The sequence below is a fragment of the Haliaeetus leucocephalus genome, unplaced genomic scaffold (genome assembly GCF_000737465.1).
Source record: "Haliaeetus leucocephalus isolate CR32 unplaced genomic scaffold, Haliaeetus_leucocephalus-4.0 Scaffold696, whole genome shotgun sequence".
NCBI classification, from domain to species: Eukaryota; Metazoa; Chordata; class Aves; order Accipitriformes; family Accipitridae; genus Haliaeetus; species Haliaeetus leucocephalus.
The window spans coordinates 2,138,988-2,161,048 of NW_010973132.1; the positions used below are offsets into that span (position 1 = coordinate 2,138,988).

Here is a 22,061-nt window from a genome sequence, read left to right on the forward strand (position 1 = left end):
ACAAAGCACCCCACCAGTCGCCCCCCCCCCCCCCCCCCCCCCCCCAGTGGGATGAGGGAGAGAATCAGTGAAAAAAGGTAAAACATGTGGGTTGAGATAAAGACAGTTTAATAGGACAGAAAGGAAGAAAATAATAGTGATAATAGTAACAGTAATAAAATGACAATAATGATAATAAAAGAATTGGAATATACAAAACAAGTGATGCACAATGCAATTGCTCACCACTTGCTGACCGATGCCCAGTTAGTTCCCGAGCAGCGATCCCTCCCCGGCCAACTCCCCCCGTTTATATATGGGACATGACATCACATGGTATGGAATATCCCTTTGGCCAATTTGGGTCAGCTGTCCTGGCTGTGTCCCCTCCCAATTTCTTGTGCCCTTCCAGTCTTCTTGCTGGCTGGGCATGAGAAGCTGAAAAACCCTTGACTTAGTCTAAACACTACTTAGCAACAACTGAAAACGTCAGTGTGATATCAACATTATTCTCATACTAAACCCAAAACATAATACTATGCCACCTACTAGAAAGAAAATTAACTTTATCCTAGCTGAAACCAGGACACGGATACATTTTGAAATGGAGTGATAAAAGGGATCACCGTACTTTTTCTGGTATGATATGAGGGATTGAATCTTGCTCCTATAATATATATAATTTTTATTGGTGATCTGAAGGAAAACCACTTTCACCTTCTTGGTGTCCTTTTCTATACCATCCTAAATGATTTCTTCCATCAGAGACACAAGGTTCATGTTTCCTCTTGTTTTCTAAACTCTTTACTTTCTTCATGGCCCTGTCTCTTGGAAGACAGTTTTTTATTTTAGGATGTGTTTTTTCAGATGGCTGTTAAGCAATATGACATATGTAGATGAAAGTTTCTTGGAAAACATGAATCTTAATACCTTTACAGGGAAAGCTTTCAGGTGCTTTGTTCTGTCTCTTAACTTCTTCTGGAAAGGGGTATTTGGTAACAGACGTCAATCATTTCGTTGCTGTCAGGTGTATGAAAATCTAGCATACAGAAAGCTGAACCTAGATCGCTTCAGTCTAAAAATAATTTTTAAATGAGGGCCGTTAGCCTGTCTAACAAGTTCTGGCATGCTGTTTTTTATTCTGTATGGGTAAAGATGTTAACTCAAGGCTAGGTGTTCATTAAGAAATAATAAAATTTGCTCTTGTTCAACCACAGCCATTAGTCGCAAGGTGGTAATTGCTTATCATAGTTTTTTGTAACTTGAGAAGTTCTGGATCTGTTCTGTAATTTTTGAGGATAAAAGACTTGGAAAAATTTAGGTGCTGGTTTTCGGACTGTATACATGAAGAGAATGATTTGAAGATCAGAAACTCAATCTGTGTTTTCGCTTACATAAGCTTAAAACAATTTAGTCATTTACATTTTGATAATTGAAGTAAATTAATGTGAAGTTTGCTTCAGGTTTTGTAGTATCTTTAAGAAGTGATAGAAACCAGAAGAATCTTCAGAAGAACAAATTATTCAAAGTCTTAGAAAAGCTGACTGGTTTTTTTTTTGTTGTCCACCAGAAGCAAAAGCTTAAGGCATTTATTTATTAGTAAATATTACCATACTTAGGGTATTGACAGCAATTTCGTTTATATAGCGCCAACTGTGACTTTGGAAATAATTTAAAATTATCTTTCTCACTATTATTATAACAATGATGGCATCTTGTGTCATCAAAGAAAATTCCAGTTGACAGAGCTATTACTGTTACAGTTGTTATGACATCTTTTGTAGTTGAAGGAAAATAGAACTGCAGTTGACAAAACAATAAAATGTTTCGATAGCTTTGTTTCTAAAGTATGTATTATGCAAATATTGCAGGGAGGATATGTTTGTTTTTTAAAGAATCTAAAATCCTGAAAACAAAAAATGAAAATCTGGCAGGCTATTTTTACTAGTTGAAAAAACATAAAGCTAGAGTATGTTCTAAATTTGTAAAGATAAAAAGTATGTAATAAATTGCTAGTTATGTGTTACTTTAATAAAGATAACAGTTGAATTTTAGAACAGAATTTTTTTTGGTCAAGTATTTGTAGCTTGTTTGTCAACAGGTAACAGCTATGTTCTGAGTATTGTAAGAGTAGCTTGGCTTTAAAGTAAAGGAAGTGTCTTGCAAGTATTCTTTAGACTGCAGCTGTGAACTGAATGGTAAAAACAACAGAAGAACAGTTATTTTCAGTAGGTCTTCCTTTTTGGAGTAAGTTTATATATATGATTCAACTTAAGAATAATAATTTAATTGCTTTCATTCAGCTTTCATGATGCACGTCTGCCCTCTGTCCAGAGTTAAGCATGTTATCTTTCATAGTGATGAAAGTTTACTTTAAATGTTCAAGGACTGGCTTCGTTGTACTTTGCATTTTTATGTCACCACTTGGATTATCATACTAGGTCAGTGCAGTGCTCATTCCTATCAAATGGCATCCACGAAGTCATAAAACAAAATTAAGAATCTAGGTTTTGGCTGTGGTAATGTCGTGGTGGAAAGTTTAATGTGAATTTCTGTTTGTTTGTTTAATATATCTATTAACTGCAACCTAAGCTTTTTGCCAAGAACAATCTTGGTTATGTGTTCTGTGAAATATTAGCGTTTGGTGTTGCGTGCAGTAGATTTGCCTGCTCACCATGTTCGTTCCTTTCAGAGGTGGTGGTGGTGATGACTGTTGTTTCTTCTTGACAGCTGTGTGTTCAGAGGCACCTGTGCATGAGGAGAAGTTTGTTCTATGGCCTCAGAGCTGGGTGCCAGGGAGGATGGCAGCTGCTCAGAGCTGGCAAAACCCCTTTACTTGCAATATCTGGAGAAAGCTCTGCGACTGGATCAGTTTTTACGACAGACATCTGCCATCTTTAACAGGACTATATCAAGGTACCAAAACCTTTTCCATTTTCCCTTAGGAATACCAAGGAAAGATAAGCATTTTCATTATTTTTTTCCCAGGCAACACCATATTAAGGATTTAGTAGTGACTTGTTCATTATAAACTCTCCTTTAAAGATTTTGGACTGTGCTTCTCTTAGCTCACACTGATAACTCAGTGTGTTGCCAGCCCACGTACAAATTAGCACGAAGTTTTAAAGCTCTTTTTCATAGCTGAGTGACCAAAACTTTCTTTGTCTGCAAAAAGTAGGATGAAGCAGCACTAAGTCGATTTTTCAGGCACATGGCCTGTTAGGCGTAAGTGAAATGCAAAGATTGCCATCCGACACAAAATTTATAAGTAGGTTAGTTGTAGCAATGAGAAGTGAGTCATCAAGGCACATTTCTGTCCCAAAACAATTTACATTTAATTTCATCAGTGTTTTGGAATTGTAGAGTTACAGAACTGAAAACTGTATGGGTAATAGATAAAGGTATATTAACAAGCATGTAGTAAGATCCACACAAGGAGTAGAAAAAGTATAGCTTTTTATTTCTCACATGTACAGTAGTGCTGAGGATGACAATATTGTGCTTTGGCTTGACTTGATATTAGTTTCTTGCTTAGTTCATGTGCCTCAAATTAGATACCTGGTTAAAGACTGAAGGTGTAGGTTGATAGCATAGCCAGGCTGGTCTGATGATTACTGCTGAGGGGTTAATAGGAAATTATTAACAGCAATATTTCAAATATGTAAAATTACATCTGAAGCTGTCTCAATTCTCAAACCTTTAGACAAATGGCCACATGTAAGAAAGTTGCATGGGCATCTCCTCATTTGAATATTTCCTTTCATTGTCATCATATTACCTATCTTCTTGCAGTGATGAAAGTGAAGATGGATTGGATGACAATCCTTTGCTGCCTCAGTCTGGGGATCCCCTGATGCAAATTAAGGAAGAGCCTCCAAACTCTTTGCTTGGGGAGTCTTCTGGAGCAGGGAATTCTGGGATGCTGAACACACATTCCCTGAATGGAGTACTGCAGCCAGGTAGGCATGCACTAGGTCGAATCTCTGCTTTCTTTGGGAAAAGCATTATTTCTTAAGATGGTTTTTTTTTTTTTCCCCTAAACAGAACCAAAGTCTGAAAAAGGGAGCTTGTATAACTTTTCCAAGCTGAAGAAAAGCAGAAAGTGGTTGAAGGTAAGAATATTGGAAAGAAGTACAGCTATTATGAAGTCTGTGAGTAGAGTTCCAGTCATCACCCTGTAGACAGTGGTGAGTCATTCCATCTTGTCACCTGATGTAGATTATAGAAACATGTAAAAAAGCAGGCAGCAACAAGAAAGTAAGTTGAGCACTGGTCAGAGCATTATCACAAATTACAAATACAATTTCCAAATACAGTAAGTTTGCATTAAGTTTGTTCTCATCTCAGTAATCCATTTAATTTTACTTTATATGTACTACTGAGAGCTCAGAAAGCTAGACTAATGTGTTTTAAGAGCTGCCCTAAATCATGTGATGCAAATTAGTTGATGCAAAAGTCTCACTGAAATAGAGGCATAAGGTGGTATAGAGATGTAGTATCTTGTGTTGCTGAAAAGAGGGCTCCAAATGAATTCCTTAGTCTTGTTCTATATTGGCTTGTTGTTTGCTGCACTGTTGGTTTTTTTTGAACTAACTGGAGCTAGCGTCCCTTGCTAAGAAGAAAGGAATGGAATATTATTCGGGTGGTTTGGTTGGGTTTTTTTTACATTAAGGAAAAACACTTACCAAAGCAAAAAATACATTCTACAGAGGCTTCTCATCTTGGAAATGCAAAGAAAGAAGAGTATGTGATAGTTGATAATGAATGTTGTATTAGACTTTGCGTAGAACAAAATAGAATTATAGTCTCTGTAGATTTGAGGCTCTCATTTTCATTGTGTAGCAAAATGGACAGTACGCATTTCAGTTTTGGTGAGCAGCAGCATTTTAGTTAAATTTCACAGTGAGTATACGTTCAGAAACTTGAAGTAATTTTAGTACACTGTCCAAATTAACATTATGTGTTATGCAATATATTAAATGGACGTTTGGGACTCGGCTGAAAATTTGTTTCTAAGATGAACTCAGTACAAGGTCCAAATAAGGATGAAAGGAGAGAGTTGGAATGGTGGCTTTATGCCATCTTTGCATTTTCATTGTACTGTAGCCTTAGTTAGCAAAAACAGTTGCCAAGAGGTCAGATAAGACCCAAAGCTGCTGCAACTGATGCAGGTGGAAGTGGTAGAATAGCAGGACAAACTACAAATGGGGTAGGAAAGCACCTGCAACCATACATCACAAAATGCCCCTACTGGTATCCTGGATTTTCTCACTGCTGCTTTTCTGAGACCACAAACAGAAGTGGGTTCTAAAATTACTTAACATCGCCAAACTAACAGAAAACTGCCTCGCCCCACATCATAAAATGTGTATCGTATTCACTGCTACACAGCACTGTAGCTCAGAAAACTATTTTCTATTTGAGGCATTTCAGATGGAAGACAGTTTGTAAATGCTAAGTATTGTTGTTGGGCCAGACCCGCAGCCCTTTATTAGGTAAAGGCTCAAGAGTGCTTTGCATAAATAAACAACTCAGTACAGGGACTTGTGATTGTTAAATTAGTTTTCATTTATTCTTGTTAGAGTATCCTTCTGAGTGATGACTCCAGTGACACAGATTCACCAAGCGATGAGGATGGAGAGGAGGAAGAAGAATTTTCTCTTTCAAGGGAGGAACTTCACAATATGCTGCGATTACACAAATATAAGAAACTGCATCAAAGTAAATATAGCAAAGACAAAGAGGTAAAAGTCCAGAAGTTGTATATTTCCTTGATTTTTATTCTTTCCTTTAACTGCATTATCTTAACTGCTCTTACATTTTTATCAAAACCCATAATATTTTGTGGACTGGAAAATATGCTGTTGTTTCGTAGACTAGAACAATCTAACATCAGTTTCAGACAAGGTTTATTTAATTAATTACATACAGCCTGAAAAGCTGTTGATGCTTTATGCCGAGAATCTGTGAATAATTTATGTAGCTAGTACCGGCACGTGTTATATATAGCTTCCACAGCACTCTGTCCCAGTCACTAGAGCAAATATAGGGTGCTAGAATGCAAGATTTGCATAAGATATATGAAAACTGAGGTGCTGTGGGTTAAATTCTAATAGAGGTAGTAGCTACTGTTCAAGACTAAAATTGTGTATTTAAACCTAAAGCAGTATACTTGCATCATCATTGAGGTGATGAGTAGTAAGGCGATGTTTACCTTCTTGAAAGGGAGCTCCTAGTTTTCTTCCTTATTGTTTTCTGTCATTCTTTGGGGTTTTACTTGATTTTCTTTTTTTCTTTCTTGCCTTTCTTTTTTATTCTGGGTTTTCTTCTCATACTCTCTTTTTTCCCTTCTTATAAGAAAGTAGTCTGCTGCATTTTTCTTAATATTAGGCCAAATTCTATGACTGTTTTGATTCTAATATTTCTTCAAATTATAAGGGCTTTTGCAGAAATTATTTTCATGGCTGTTTTGAATTGCACCAGAAAGTAGTATCAGATGAAGTCATCCTATTCTGCTATCAGAGGATGTGTCTGAAATTAAAATTTGTCTTCTTGTTTCATATTCTTTTGAAATTTCTCCAGAAGATTGAAGAAATATTTTCCCACCCAGGTTTTTGTTTCTGTCCACTTCTTTCCTTTGTTTACTTGTTAAGTTCTAAACCAAGATTGTGTTAGCTTCTTGAAATGTTACATAACTACACAAATATTAATACACCCAATTTTTACATGTCATAACTTCTGTTAGATTTTACACAAATATTTATTTCCAGACTAGTAAGAAATAATATCCAGTGGAAATAACCAGGGTATTGTTGGATCAGCAGTACACAGTTATTGGGGCGGGGGGGGGGGGGGGACAACACATTTGTACACAACAGTTTGTTTATGCTGATGTTCTCACCTTTCAAAAATCTTTTTGACTTAATAGTATGCTTGGGTTTTAAATAGTCAATTTCTGACCTGTACTGTCTTTAATTTGCCCGTTTATACGTAACCTGTGTATAGTTCTTTAATATTTTAGTTGAATAATGCTTGAAATATACTGACTTTTTTGATAATTTGGGGAAAAAAGTGCTGAGGCAGCTGTGTTTTTACTTGACAATCTGAATGTTCAAGTTGTTTGTCCCTGTGGAAATCTTTTAAATGCATTTTATCTAAACCCGTCCTTTTACATCCTTTGGAATGATAAAGTAGAACATGTATGTAGTTTGGGAATGCGAGCAAAACATACAGGAGGTCCATGATTGGACCACTTCATGTAATGTGCTGTCTTGCTGGGCAGCACTCATATGGAAAAGATAGAGCAGTATGTTTTGAAAGAGTAAGCTTCCCTGCCCGCTTTTCCAATCTTACTTAACTGGGTAGGCTTGGATCCCAGTGTAGAACTTGGAGGCCACCTCTGGGAGCAGTGGTTTCACTTTGGATGCTGTATGATCCTTGATAACAATGCTAAATATGGAGAATTGCATGTTTTCTCATCTCTTATTTGTGATCAGGATCTGAACTTGTTTACCTGCTATCTCTGTTATCTGCTATATCTGTTTTCCATTACTGTGCTCATTTACATCCACTTCAGTTGCAGCAATATCAGTACTACAGTGCAGGACTGCTGTCTACACATGATCCTTACTACGAGCAGCAGCGCCACCTGCTAGGGCCCAAGAAGAAGAAGTTTAAAGAAGAGAAAAAATTGAAAGGTAAAGTCGCTAACCTTTTGTTTTTAAATGGCTGCTGTGATTAAACTTACCTCCTGCATTATTTCCTTTGAAGAAACAGAAATGTTCAAAACTTTTGGGTTTTGCATGGAAATACCCAATTCAGTCAAAGAAAAAATCTTCAGAAAATACTGTGCTTTATCTTCTGGCTTCTAGAAAGCTGGGGTGAAAAGGAGGAGTGTGAATTGAGAGTTCATGGCTTTAGATTTTCTTTGTGGGCCTCTGAATCTAGAATGAAAGAGTTATGCAGTAAGTATCTTAGAGCTTTATTCATTGCTTTGGAATCCATAAATACCGTTGTATATCATGGTCCATTTAGTCAGAGTTTTTTGAAAACAGTATAGTTCCTTGAAAAATGTAAGAATTTACACAGTACCTGCTGCATTTATTCCTTAATATATAATTCTAGTGAACAAGAAATGATAGGGAGTGAGAGTGTTTTCTGGAAATTAGAGGGAACTCAGAATTTATGTCCAGTGTGAGTTAAAATAGAATTACTGCTGTAACCTTTCAGCTGGAGTTTCTCAGATGCATGTTTGCCAGGAAGTACAGTTTCCTTTCTTGATTGAGCTGGCAGCAGCTGTAGATCTGTAAGGAAGCAGGAAGAGAAGGCTATGAACTGTCAGAGTAAGGTGAATTCTGTCTAGTGCAAGTACTTAGGTTTGAGCTGTGTTTTAAGGGGGCTATTTTGGTCTTCCTTCCTTCCTATCTTTCTGCAAGTTCCTTTAACTGTGTATTTTTTTTTTGTCTTAACTAATCTTGCAGCATCCATGATTTTGCATACTCACAATGAATATTTTTAATATCTGATACCAGTATCAATTTCCTCTGAAAACTAGTATCTGTAATACATGATAACATGCCAATCTCTTTCAACTGCTGAGAAGTTTGGTTTGAGACTTATCCTACCAAATGCTAGTGTTGTTACCTTTAAATATCTTAACTTTACATGTGTTTGAGTAGAATTTTCCCACAAATCATGAAACATTGCACCAGGTCCCAGACATTTTAATTCCTAAGGCATCTTTCCCTGGGTGAAAAAATTGCATTTATCCACTCTATTTATTAAACAGGAAAACCTTTCCATTATAAAGTAATGAGGAAATACCTAATATGATAAATGGATGGTACCAGAATTGGCAAACATGGATAAGTTTGGCTTTTTTGTTGGTTCTACACATAAATTGACTGGGATAGTTTACTCAGGAAAGATACCTGACTAAATGTATCCAAAAAAATTAAAAAAAAAATAAATAAATGTATGATCCTTGTTGTCATGCAGGCAAGTTGAAAAAAGTAAAGAAAAAGAGGAGGCGGGATGAAGAACTCTCTTCAGAAGAGTCACCACGACGCCACCATCACCAGACCAAAGTTTTTGCCAAGTTTTCTCATGACACACCACCACCTGGGTCCAAGAAAAAGCATTTGACTATTGAGCAACTGAATGCACGTCGGCGGAAAGTGTGGCTTAGCATTGTTAAAAAGGAGTTGCCAAAGGTGAGCTTGGCTAATGGCACTAGATCAGTGATGATAACAAGAAAGTGAAATAGAAAATTAACTTAGTGGGGAGTTGACACTTGGAAAAACAGGGTGAAGTAAGACCTGATTTTTCTGGTGGTCATTAATGACCAAACGGATAGATATTCGGTACTCCCTAAGCAAAGTGTAGTTCAAATTTCTTATCACCAGTGATAGCTAAATGGATCATGCAGTGCTTTGCCACTGCTTTCATTTGGCTATTCAACCCTTTTCTGTGAATAATACAGTAAGCTCTAGCAGGTATTCCTAGTAATCTACAGGATAGCAATGTAGAGTAAACCAATATCTAGGTTTTACATAAAGTTCAGAAAAGGAGCGTTTCAATCGTTGTAGCACACGTGTTTTTTGAAGCTTATTTCAGAAACAGTCTAGGGAAGAGTGTTTGTATCATTTACAGGACAAGCTACAGGCACATTTGAAATAGAAAGCTGGGTTCACTGTTGCTAGTTTTCTGAGATGTGATCAGAGTGGACCTTACAATTTTCTCTTTGGAGTTCATAGTCAACGGACTTTGAATTCTAGGAAGTTGAATATGAGTGATGGCTGTATCATCCTTTATGAACTTGTAAGCCAGGCAAAGGATATGTGCAATGTGATAGACCTTATTTTTTCAAAAGACTGATTTTGATCATGTGAAGAATGTAGGATCTACATTAATTCTTGGGAAACAGTGGAAATTTTTCTTGTTTACGTCAGTGATAACAGTGGAATAGAAGAACCCTGCTTTCCAATAGTAGTAATTAAAGAAATGATCCTGTAAAGGGAGGTGTTTTACACTCTTCCTTCAGGAGCTGGAATACGTTTATGTACGCCTTTAATAATTAAGGATGAAAAGCTGTTTCAGTCAAAATGAAAAATACTTACAGTACCTGTACCCAATTATACAATAGTGTGCATGGCTGAAGTTGGCACATGTATCTGCTGAAGACTGGATAGTGACCTTTTCAAATACTGTGAAGCAATTACCCTTTAACTAATTAAGATGGTATTCTTTTATAGGCATACAAACAAAAAGCCTCCGCCCGCAACCTTTTCCTAACCAACAGCAAAAAGGTAGGTGTTGTTTAGCTTTATACTATTACTTGTACTGGATGTAATAAGCCAACTGTAATGTCTTTATGTTTCTTCTGTTTCTTATAATACTGACTATACTAGCAGAGCAGTATAGTAGAAAGCACTGTATAGAAGTAATTTGTCATTTAGTGTAAGGCTTTTCATTTTTTAGATGTGTCATTTTGGCATTTGTCATAAGTGTTGTGGTTTAACCCCAGCCAGCAACTAAGCACCACGCAGCCGCTCACTCACTCACTCCCCCCCATCCAGTGGGTTGGGGGAGAAAATCGGGAAAAGAAGTAAAACTCATGGGTTGAGATAAGAACGGCTTAATAGAACAGAAAAGAAGAAACTAATAATGATAATGATAACACTAATAAAGTGACAGCAGTAGTAATAAAAGGATTGAAATGTACAAATGATGCGCAGGGCAATTGCTCACCCCCCGCTGACCGACACCCAGCCAGTCCCCGAGCAGCGATTCCCCGCCCCCCACTTCCCAGTTCCTAAACTAGATGGGACGTCCCATGGTATGGAATACACTGTTGGCCAGTTTGGGTCAGGTGCCCTGGCTGGGCATGAGAAGCTGAAAAATCCTTGACTATAGTCTAAACACTACTGAGCAACAACTGAAAACATCAGTGTTATCAACATTCTTCACATACTGAACTCAAAACATAGCACTGTACCAGCTACTAGGAAGACAGTTAACTCTATCCCAGCTGAAACCAGGACAATAAGCAACAGATGAAGCGAGCAACATGAATTTCTTTCATGAGATCCTTTTGGCTTTCATAAGATTCAGTTTGTACATTTTTAATTTCCTGATCTTTGATACAATAAATTAAAGACTTTGTTGGCTTTTGAACTGCCCATCTACCGACTAGCTAGAATTTGCTGGTTTAAGCATTCTTGTTCAAATCAAAAGGGCTCTTGGAATATTAAATGTGTTAATTTACATAAATATATATAGGAGGCAAGATAAAAAATAGAACAATTTTCTGCTTAAGTGATTGCAAAGGAATTTATCTCCTAATCAGAGTCTTCTCTGAGAATTGTCATTGTTTCTAGAAGGCTTTACTTTAGGAACACTTGGTAATGGCTTTCTCTGCATTTTTCAAGTGTTACGCTCAAGTGTCTGATTCATTTACATGGCTAATGAAAAGTTAGTCAAGTATATGGCTGAGAATCGTCAGAGACAAGATGATGTAGGAAATTTTCCATTCTGTATATACATTATCAAGAAAGGGAGCATTTTCCATGTAAGGGATGCAGAAAACAGAACCTGCATGTATATATTTAAGAAATGTTGCTGTAGGTAGGTTCTCTACTATGGTCCTCCTTAGCTAGCAGATACTGGATTTCTTTGTGATGTCTGGGCAAATAGCCTGTGATTATTGTATTTGTAAGTATCACAAATTGCATTTTAGCAAGTGAGTGATGCAGCAGACTTAGAGGTTTTGAAATTCCACTTTTTTTTCTTTCTTTTGTTTGATCATTTAAACTCTGTGTGTTGGAATTGTTGATGTGCAAATTTTAGTGGAGGGAAAAAAACGTCACAAACATCAAACCCAGCAATTTTGACCATTGTGACAATGGCATGAATTTATTTGTACTGGAACAAAAAATTACATTGTATTAATAGTTCATCATGAGATGGTAGCAAAATTGTAGGATACTCCCCTACTTTTCAGTGAATGGGATTGTGTTCCACCAATACTGCTATTGCAGCAGCCTTATTAAAACAGTGAGAAAAGAACCACAGAAAAGTGTCTAGAATGGGTGAGTGAGAGTTGCAGGCAGGCCGTGAACTCTGATCTCCTGAGTCCCTTTCAAGGACCTACCCACCAGATCAATCCCTTAAGTGCCATGCCATGCTGAAACTGTCTTCAGGTTTTGGCTTCTCCACCATCTCAGGAGGTTTTTGGAAGTTCATGTTCTCTCATGCCATTTCAGAAGCGTTACTGCTGAGTAAAGTATCACAGTTTCTTCTCTTCTGAAGGATCAGATTTGGTTATAATTAACTTTGAAGTTGTTTATTGCTGGCTTTCTTTAAAATCTGCCCATTTTACCACCGTTTCCAAAACCTTATTTCTCTCTAGCTTGCCCATCAGTGCATGAGGGAGGTACGTCGAGCTGCTATCCAGGCCCAGAAAAACTGTAAGGAAACTCTACCACGGGCACGTCGTCTTACCAAGGAGATGCTTCTGTATTGGAAAAAGTATGAAAAGGTGGAAAAAGAACATCGTAAACGAGCTGAGAAAGAGGCTCTGGAGCAACGCAAGCTGGATGAGGAGATGAGAGAGGTACAGCAAAAATGCAGATTGCTGATAATTAACCTGTTGAGGAGACACAGAAGTGACCATATAATTTGAGTTTCTGAATCCAGGCCATGAAATTCAGCTATTTGTTCTGTTCCAGTGGTATTCCATGTATTTCCTCTGCTATCTTAAAATTCTCTACATAATTCTTCTAATGTTAGCTGGAGGTGATTAAAAAAAGTCTTCAAACTGCATAAATTCTTTACAAGTGAGTGAAATGGAGGAAGGGATTAGAGAAGCAATGCGTGTCTTACAGACATAGGTAACTCAGTGCTGGTAAGGGCCACCTCTTGTGATGGTTTGTACATCATCCTGGGTCCAGAAGGCAAGCCACCTTTTCATTCACATTGAATTTTCTCCCCACCCACCCCCCACTTTTTCCTCTGCTGTAAACTGATATTGTAATTTATATATAGGGCACAGAATTTTTCTGTGATTGCTTTTTTATTGGCTAAGTGACAGCTTCATGGACTCCCTTACAGAGTAATAGGGGTTGAATTTAAGAAAAAGCTTCCTTGCCAAAGCTCTCTAGTGGATTTATGGTTGTTACTTTGCATGTGCAGTGATGAGCTAAGGTTGACCTTACGTTCAGTTTTATGCTTAAATTATGCTTTTATTTATTGCGTTCCTCTCATTCTTGCAAATTCATAAGCATTTTATGAAGGTTTCAGCTGACTTGGATTAATAGGCAACTTCTAACTATAGCATTTTTTAAACCAGAGCCTGAGAACGAACAGAGTTTCTGGAGTGTCTTGCTGAACACCAAACAATGTTAATATCTCAACTGTATTACCTAGTGATGTATTTCACGTATTCTACCATAATTCTCTTTACTAGTAAATAACAGAATGTTGGAGTTAGGTTGTCATGAGAGTGTTTTTTAAACCGTTCAGTTCTTTCACTGTAGACTACTAGAATCCTGTTTATTTTTGTCGATCTTTTAATTTTTCAGTGTAAACAAAACTTCTAAACTTTCTTTTCTTAGATTATGATATTCTTTGCGATGATTACTGAATTTAAAAGAACTTTTAATTTACAGCAATTTTATATTTTAATATAGATGTTTATGGTGGTGGTCAGTGTTCTTATGTGCAGCTAGCATTGTAGCATTTTGATATCACACTGATGTGCATAACATAATTAGATAGATTAGTTGTTGATATATTATTAGATTAAAATTTTTTTTCTTTAATGATATTTTAAACATTAAACTTTTGTCCTGGTTTTTTCCCCTTCATCTGTTTTTTGTAAATGCTCTTCTCTTAGGCTAAGAGACAGCAGCGAAAACTTAACTTCCTGATCACACAAACTGAATTATATGCCCATTTTATGAGTCGTAAACGAGATATTGGACATGATGGAATACAGGAAGAAATCCTACGCAAACTGGAAGACAGCTCTACCCAAAGGCAGATTGATATTGGTGGAGGAGTAGTGGTCAACATCACCCAAGAAGATTATGGTAAGAGATTCACCTACAGTCCTTCCCATGCACTCTTTTGAAAGTTACTGTACTCTGCACATTATTGTGCAAACTTACAATTTTAAGCACAAAATCTTTCTGTGTAAGAAGCACTACTATAATTACTGGAATTTATCTGTGTGTTAATTTGGGTGGTTACTGCTGCAGAGCTCTAACGTGGAGATGTTGTTTTCAGATAGTAACTATTACAAGGCCCAAGCTCTGAAGAATGCTGAGGATGCTTACCAGATACATCAGGCCCGGGTATGTATTCTTTGGATCTGTGAAGTAGAAGAGAAAGCAAAGTAATCGGTAGAGGCCACAGAACCAGGATCTTTCAAAGCAGCCAAGTCAAGTAGGTTTGTTTAATCCTGGGTGCAAGATTTGAATTTAATTCCATTGCCACTTTCTGTGCTAAACAGGTAGAAAACCAGAATATAAAGATTTGGGCTATAGGAACAGGCTTGTTTTCTTTTAGTTTCTGGCAGACATCCTATGTCTTAATGTGAAATGTAAAGCCTTTTACTATACCGTTTCTTGATAAGTTAATATGTTTGTCATCTTATGCATATATTTCTCTTCCTGTTTAGACCAGATCATTTGACGAAGATGCGAAAGAGAGTCGGGCAGCTGCTTTACGAGCTGCTAACAAGTCTGGTACTGGCTTTGGAGAGAGCTACAGTTTAGCAAACCCATCTATCCGAGCAGGAGAAGATATTCCACAGCCTACAATTTTCAATGGAAAACTGAAAGGTTACCAACTGAAAGGCATGAATTGGCTGGCCAACCTATATGAGCAGGTATCTTAGTACATCTTGCAAATTTTTAAAATTTCTAGAATTGTTTAAGTCATAAGAGTAAACTTGGTCAAAAAACTCGGGTTTAAAAATAGACTGTGTATACTCCATCTGTAATGCCTTTAGGAGAAAGGAAAATACTATGTAAGCCACCTATCAGTATTCTTGATTATTTAGGAAATAACAACTTTGAATGGGGCATTAAGTTCAAGATATGTTTGTACTACTGTTTAGCACTTAGATTATACACTGAGGAGACTTTTGCTGCTCAAGAGCTGCATACTGTTTCAGGCTTGGGTCAGCTGGTAAACTGCAGGCAACCTTGTCCCTTGTGTGTGCACCCAGTTCACAATGTGATCTCAAAGTGCAGACAGGCTGAGGGAAAATATCAGACTGAAAAATGAATGGAAGTGCAGTTCAGATAAATTATCTCTTAGTCGAAGCTGTAAGAGACAATAAGGTGTTTCAGGTTGTTATAGTGGGGCTGCTTCCCTTCAATTCAGTGGCAGCTGGATTAGAAAGTAGTAAGGTAAAGGTGTTCATTTATGGATCTTTTGCAGGGCATCAATGGAATCCTAGCAGATGAAATGGGTCTGGGTAAAACAGTACAAAGTATTGCTCTCCTTGCACATCTGGCTGAGGTAGGTGGATTATAGCTTATTCCTGGTCAGAATGCTTGATAGAAGATGCATACTTTTCTCACGTCGGAAATAAAGTCTGGATTTTAAAGCTTAAATGTCTTAAAAGGCATTTTACCATTTTGTTTTAAAGCAGAGCCTTTGAAATGGGTGTGGGGGTATGTGTATGTATATACAAATATATATAAATAAAAATAGATTTTTCATTTATTCACAGAGTAATATCTTTTCACTTGCACTGAATGTGAAAGCGTAGTGAAAGAACAAGTTGTACACTTCCTGGTTCACTGAGTTCTACAAATCAGAGAGACTTGTAGAAATGAAGCCAAAATTCTGAGCTTCATGGCAATCAGTGTGGATTTCCATATTTCAGTGGGGTTTCTTTAGGAAGCATAGTGATTCTTCTGTGCCAGGGCAGACAAAACAAAACAGAAAAAGCAATAGGAGCTTACTTCTTCACGCAGAAATAAATACCTTAAAAAAAAAAAAAAAGTCTTGATTGGCATCCAGTCACTTGCCTTAAATAGGAGATATCAACCAAGTGATGCTGAAAGCAGAATTAGCTGCAGTAGTGACTAAATGACAATTATGTGCATTTGTTTATGTTCCTTTTGATACCAGTTCACTGGCACTATCAGCCACAATACTGGAAGGGTGTGCAGAGCCAAAGGCTTTTGAGCTCATCTGTGTGGAAGGGATAACAGATAGTCTTGTCTCCCTGTTGCACTGCAACTTGAGATTTTTGGAAGCCTGCACAGGGCTTTTACTTTTTCTGGCTCTCCCTTATGCAGGCCAGGTTGTAACTACAAATACACTAATGGTTCAACTTTGTTGTTCACCAGAGGGCATTCTAATGTGATTTGATGGAGCAAAGCTTTCCAATGCCACCTGAAGTTCTTTTCCTCCCCAGAATGAAAGGGGCTGTTAGTAATGTGAAGGTGGCAACTTTCAGAAACAAAGGAGGTTGTTCTGGGGACAATTTTGCTGTTATGAAATAAGTCTTAGTTAAACATTAGATTTGCTCTGTTTGATTCTGTATCAGCCTGCTGTGCTTTGAGGAAGTTTTGCTATGTTGCATATAGTTCCCTCTCTTATGTAGGCACTGTCATTTAGTAGTTGTAAAGCTATGTCAAACTGTCTCTGTATCCCTTCCCCTCAGTTAATTTATAGGTGTCTTTTTTATTATTATTATTTTTAATGTGTGTATTCCAGAGAGAGAACATCTGGGGACCTTTTTTAATAATTTCACCTGCCTCTACTCTTAACAACTGGCACCAGGAGTTTGCCAGATTTGTACCTAAATTTAAGGTAATAAGCACGTGCAAGAAAGTTCTTTCTGTTTTCTCAAAAGCAAACTGTTCTGTTCTCCTGAGTTCTTTGCCTAATTACCTTGGAATTTGAAACTCTGTAATGGGCCTGATTCTGATATTTTTTTTCCATCATCCTGTTTTTTCTGGAGCATTCAATTATCTAGGACTTAAAAATTGTTCTTACGTGAATCATGAGACTTTCATTCTGCATCAGCTTAAGGACACCTTCTCAGTGAAGAATTGAAGCGGGGCAGGGAGTGGATGTTCAGCTCTAATATGTGGGCCTGGCAGCAGATACAAGAATAATATTTCAGTCTTGTATGCTGTCTTTAGGGTTAGAGCAGTGTTTTCAGTCCCATATCAATTTGTGTAAGATAAATATTGTATGTGAACAAAAATGAACTCTAAACAGATTAGAGGGAGAGAGAATGCAGTTGTTACTACAGAAAAATAGAAGGATCATAGTCATACAATCAGTAACCAAGAAAAAGGAGAGAAGTGAGGCACAAATAGATAAGAACAAAAAGATTAGAAGAAAATAAATTGAGTTCTTCAGGTATATTGTGAATGTGAAAACATAGTAAGGTAGAAAGCGAGGAACAATCAGTTACTGAAAACCAAGCTGCTTACCTATTCCCCAGTGGAAAACATTGGAGTACTGCAAAGGAAGATTTGAAAAGAACGTGTACTGCTGAAACAGTGCTGAAATTTTAGAATTAAAGAGACAAAAGTGTCAGAAGGACTTGCCTTTTACCACATAGCTTGCTCTGCAGATCCCTGATGAGACCGTATGTTGGCTATGGTGGTGTATAGTTTAAGGTATCTGTATGAGGCGAAGTTGTGCTAGAACATAGTTCTGTACTGAATGATTCGAGTGACATATTTTGGGATAAACTGTGATTACTGAGACTTCAAAGAAACTGTTGAATAACTAGAAATGCTTAAGTTAGTGAGGAGTCACTTCAAAAAAAAACCTAAAAATAATCCATTTATATATTGCATAGCCCAAAATAATAGGGGCCCTGATGAAAAACCCTGGAATAGAAAACATCAGAGCAGTTGGCCATTCTACCTACTTACTTTCTCCCATTTCCTTTAATCAGTTCATTGCATAGAATAGGCAAGCAACTGTTTATGTTTCTCCTCGTGAATGAAATACAGAAAACGTTTCAAAACTGCAGTCAGGATGCTTGTGAAAAGATAATTTTCCCTTTTTTGACTTAAACAAAAAAAATCTGTTTCTGTCATTATATAGCTGTTCTTTGGATTTATTGCATAATAATGTTTACCTCATGTATGGAACGGAACATGTTTTAAAAAGAAGTTTTATAAACTTACGATTGTCACATGTTTACAACTTCGATCAATCTTTTTCAACCAGTATTGTTCCTGCTTCTAATCATACAGAAGCATGTAGTCAATTATGCTTGTAGTAAATCACAGTGAATTAATTTCTTCAGGTCCATGACAGAATATGTAAACTAAAAGGCAAATAACTTTTTGATTAGTCTGTTTTTTTACTACCATCCTTATTTCAGAACAGTTGTAAGAATACTCAACTAAAGGCACTTTGATGTTTAAGACCTTTCACAACCACACAAACGAGCATTCCTCGCTTTCCAGTCTTAGTTGAGTGTAGTCCTTTCATCAGACAGAAGATGGCAGTACAGTATTATTACTCAGTAACTGGTTTCAGTGCATTGCAAAGATCTGTTCAGAGTAATAGGACCCCTGAAATTCTGAGCTATAAATGGATTAACGGATTTCTCTGGCAGTAGTGCTTACTTTTTAAAATTCTTATATTAAATATGTCCAGACCAGATGTTTTAACTTTATCTCAAATTTTTGGGGACAGTTCTGAAATACAAAACCAACGGGACAATGGGGAGTGTTAAACAAGAAGACGAGCCCACTGGTCTTGTAGGGTTAACTGTAGCAGTTGAGGGCAGACCTCTTTCTGCCATAAGCAAAGCATAATTTTTAATTTTTAGAAAAACCTGACTAGAAGGTGTAATATACTACTGGGCATTTTGAGATTCTCAGCATAGCTTGATCTAGCCTTTGTACTAGGCATAAGTTGCTTGATACCTTTGCCTGGAATGCTCTGTTTCTAAGTATTTTTAAGTCCTTTCTGATTTTTGTGTTAAGAAAGACAATATCAGTTTTCATTGTTTTGGAGAAAGAAGTCTGTCTTTCTCATTTTTGTAGAATACATAGTATAAAATTCTAGAGCAGGCATGTCTTTATTTGAAAATAATGTCTTTCTACTTCTGTACTGTTCCAGGTGCTACCTTACTGGGGAAATCCCCATGATAGAAAGGTGATCAGGAAGTTCTGGAGTCAGGTAATACCGGCATGCCCATGTGCTTTGACCATCTTTGTTATTTCTGCAGAGTAAACCAGAAACTGTTGCTACATGGCACCAAGCTAAATGATGTGTGGATACAGAGTTCTGTTTCTTCATCCATGTAGTAGCATTTTCATTACGATAATGAGGTAGAACGCTTCTCCTGTGGTGGAGAGCAATACAGAACAGGGCAATTCAGGGCAGTATGGAGTTCAACTGAAGAAACTAGAGCTCTGTAAATAAAGCAGGAAGTTTCAGTGTCAAGGACTGTTTATTCTATTTGAGTAACCTAACTCAGGATGCCCAAGTCTAGCATCCCTGCAGGCCTGTCAGATTGTTCCTGATTTAACAACAGTATTTTGTAGGGTTCAATGCCTGGGTCTTGTCTGGCACATTATGAAGCAGTTGAAATTGTTCAGGGACTAATGGGCTGAAGTCCAGATCCACCAGTTGAATAACTGTGCTGTAATTAATTTAAAAAGTCAGCTGGGGAAAAATGCAGTAATAATGAGGAAAGATTATGAAACAGAAGTCTGAAATTACAGTATACATAAGTGAACTCTTCACAATGTATTTACATTATGTGGCCATTTGTTTCTTACTTTGTGGTTATAGAAGACATTGTATACTCAGGATGCTCCTTTCCACGTGGTCATTACCAGTTACCAGCTAGTGGTACAGGATGTGAAGTACTTCCAGCGAGTGAAGTGGCAATATATGGTGCTGGATGAAGCGCAAGCACTCAAGAGTAGCTCCAGGTAATAAATTAACTGGAAACAAAATGTTCCCTCTGTATCAACCTCTTGAAGGAGTATCAAGAAAACATCAAGATTACATAAATTATTCAAATTAAAATTGACACACGTAAGACCCTTTAAGTGTCTAACCTAGTTAAGCGTCTGTGTAACTCTCTGACACTGGATTGATCCACTAGTTTTTTGCATTTAGATTTTCCTTCTCCAAATATGTAAAATGTAATTAAAAAGTAATTGTGGAGCAGAAACTTGTATGGAGTACAGGATAGTTAAACAAAACAGTGTGAAATGCTGTGCACCTTCTTTCCTGACTACTCACAGAATTCTGCCTAGTGAACAGTCTGTAGTCCTTAGCATATATTGCTTATAAGGGCTCCATTAAATGCATCATTTTGATTCCTTCTTCAGTGGTACTTCCAGACACAAATGAAGGTCAGAACCCTGCGAATACTGTTGGCTGCAATAAAGCCCGATCTTTGTCATAAGACTCTGTGCCAGAAAGTTTTCTGTTTGTTTTCAAATAATGGATTTGTCCGTCATTACTTGTGTAATTGCTTTCCCATAACATTTGTCCAAGTTGCCACTGCACACAGTAAGTTGAAGACTGCTTTAGATGCAGGCTCATTCTGACCAAAGTCTGTCTCTTCAGCGTTCTTTGGAAACTGCCCCTCTAAGAGGATTGTAATGTATAGCTCAGCACTCCTGCCACAGTAGCTTAGTGTTGGAAAGTCTGAAAAATACATGACATTCTGATTCATAATAGCTGTTTCTTTTGGGAAGTTAATTATTCTGATCATGAGATTTTATTAGTATCCAAGCATTTGTATTAAAAATGAGTAAAAAAACACTTAGAAAAATAAAATAAATTATGCACGTTTCTTTGTAATTTGTAAAAGGCTACTTCTTCCTGTAATTGTCTTTGAAAGACTGGGGAGTAGCTGTGATAGTTTTACCCAGTGACCTCCAAAAATCATTTGGGAAGGTCACTGGAAGTAATTGGTCTTAAAATACCTTATGTTTCATATCCTTCTACAAAAAAACAGTTTTAATGATTTTTTTCTTAATTTTATTCATCAGTGTTCGTTGGAAGATCCTACTACAGTTCCAGTGTCGAAACAGATTGTTGTTGACTGGGACCCCAATCCAGAACACAATGGCCGAGGTATTTGGGAGCTCACAAGAGTGGACTTTTCTTTATAACAAGAATATATATTAAATATATGTGAATAGTTGAGAAACGTGTTGTGTTTGTGTGGTTGTAGGATCATGCTTGTAGCAAAGCACTGGCAAACAAATATAGGAGGGGAAAATTTGGAAATGTGCCACATATTCAAATAAAAATAAAACTGAAGATACCTGATGGTTAGTAATACCTAGATTTCAGGATGAAATCTAATTCTTGTGGCTTTTCCTTATGTTGGCTGGAATCATTACACTGTGTTTCTCACTGCTTTCTAATGTTTTGTTAAGTTGATATATCTGGCATTTGTCTTGGGGGGTGGAGGGAAAAGGATGTGGCTGGGTTTTTATTTAATTTTGCCTTGTCTCATGATCTAGTAAGGTGATTCTGTTCATAAAGAGCTGCAAGGGTTTGGGATTTCCAATTACTTTGGCCGCAGTACGGTGACTTTTGCCAATCTACTGTTTTCTCCTCTCCTTTTAGCTGTGGGCCCTGCTGCATTTTATCATGCCAACACTGTTTGATTCCCATGAAGAGTTCAATGAGTGGTTTTCTAAGGACATAGAGAGCCATGCAGAGAACAAATCTGCCATTGATGAGAGTGAGTGCAGTGTGTAACTGCAGTAGTTTTTATGTTAAGAATCTGTTGCCTTTTCCAAATACTAATGGATAAACTTTCTCGGTCATTTTTTGTATGGGAAATGTCATCCAGCAGAGGGTGCATAATGGGGTTGGAATGCTATGGGTTGTTGTCCATAGCTTATGTCAAGGTTTGTGTTTCTGACTGTAAAGTAGCATGTGTAATGAATAGAAAAACATGTAGTGAAAATGTCGATTTGCTACTTGTGTCCAGTCCTCTTCCTTCCCAGGGGATAACAAATATTTTAAATATTTGGAAGTTTCTACAGAGCACATAATCTTGGAGATCTCCTGAGTGTGTTACAAGCTCTAGACACAAAAATTAT

The 22,061-nt window shown here is 37.2% G+C and overlaps 1 protein-coding gene across 1 annotated transcript in view; it reads left to right on the plus strand.

Moving 5' to 3' along the window:
* Positions 1-22,061, plus strand: part of INO80 (INO80 complex subunit) — a 71,548-nt gene that overhangs the window by 7,978 nt on the left and 41,509 nt on the right. The window contains exons 2-18 of the mRNA XM_010580083.1: positions 2,710-2,895; positions 3,772-3,938; positions 4,024-4,091; positions 5,562-5,723; positions 7,556-7,676; positions 8,977-9,191; positions 10,233-10,286; positions 12,389-12,592; positions 13,874-14,069; positions 14,266-14,333; positions 14,660-14,869; positions 15,427-15,507; positions 16,717-16,812; positions 19,099-19,158; positions 19,777-19,919; positions 20,994-21,078; positions 21,580-21,697. Coding sequence (XP_010578385.1) covers positions 2,753-2,895; positions 3,772-3,938; positions 4,024-4,091; positions 5,562-5,723; positions 7,556-7,676; positions 8,977-9,191; positions 10,233-10,286; positions 12,389-12,592; positions 13,874-14,069; positions 14,266-14,333; positions 14,660-14,869; positions 15,427-15,507; positions 16,717-16,812; positions 19,099-19,158; positions 19,777-19,919; positions 20,994-21,078; positions 21,580-21,697 — 2,191 coding nt within the window. The 5' untranslated portion in view covers positions 2,710-2,752. The remainder of the gene's footprint in view (positions 1-2,709; positions 2,896-3,771; positions 3,939-4,023; positions 4,092-5,561; positions 5,724-7,555; positions 7,677-8,976; positions 9,192-10,232; positions 10,287-12,388; positions 12,593-13,873; positions 14,070-14,265; positions 14,334-14,659; positions 14,870-15,426; positions 15,508-16,716; positions 16,813-19,098; positions 19,159-19,776; positions 19,920-20,993; positions 21,079-21,579; positions 21,698-22,061) is intronic.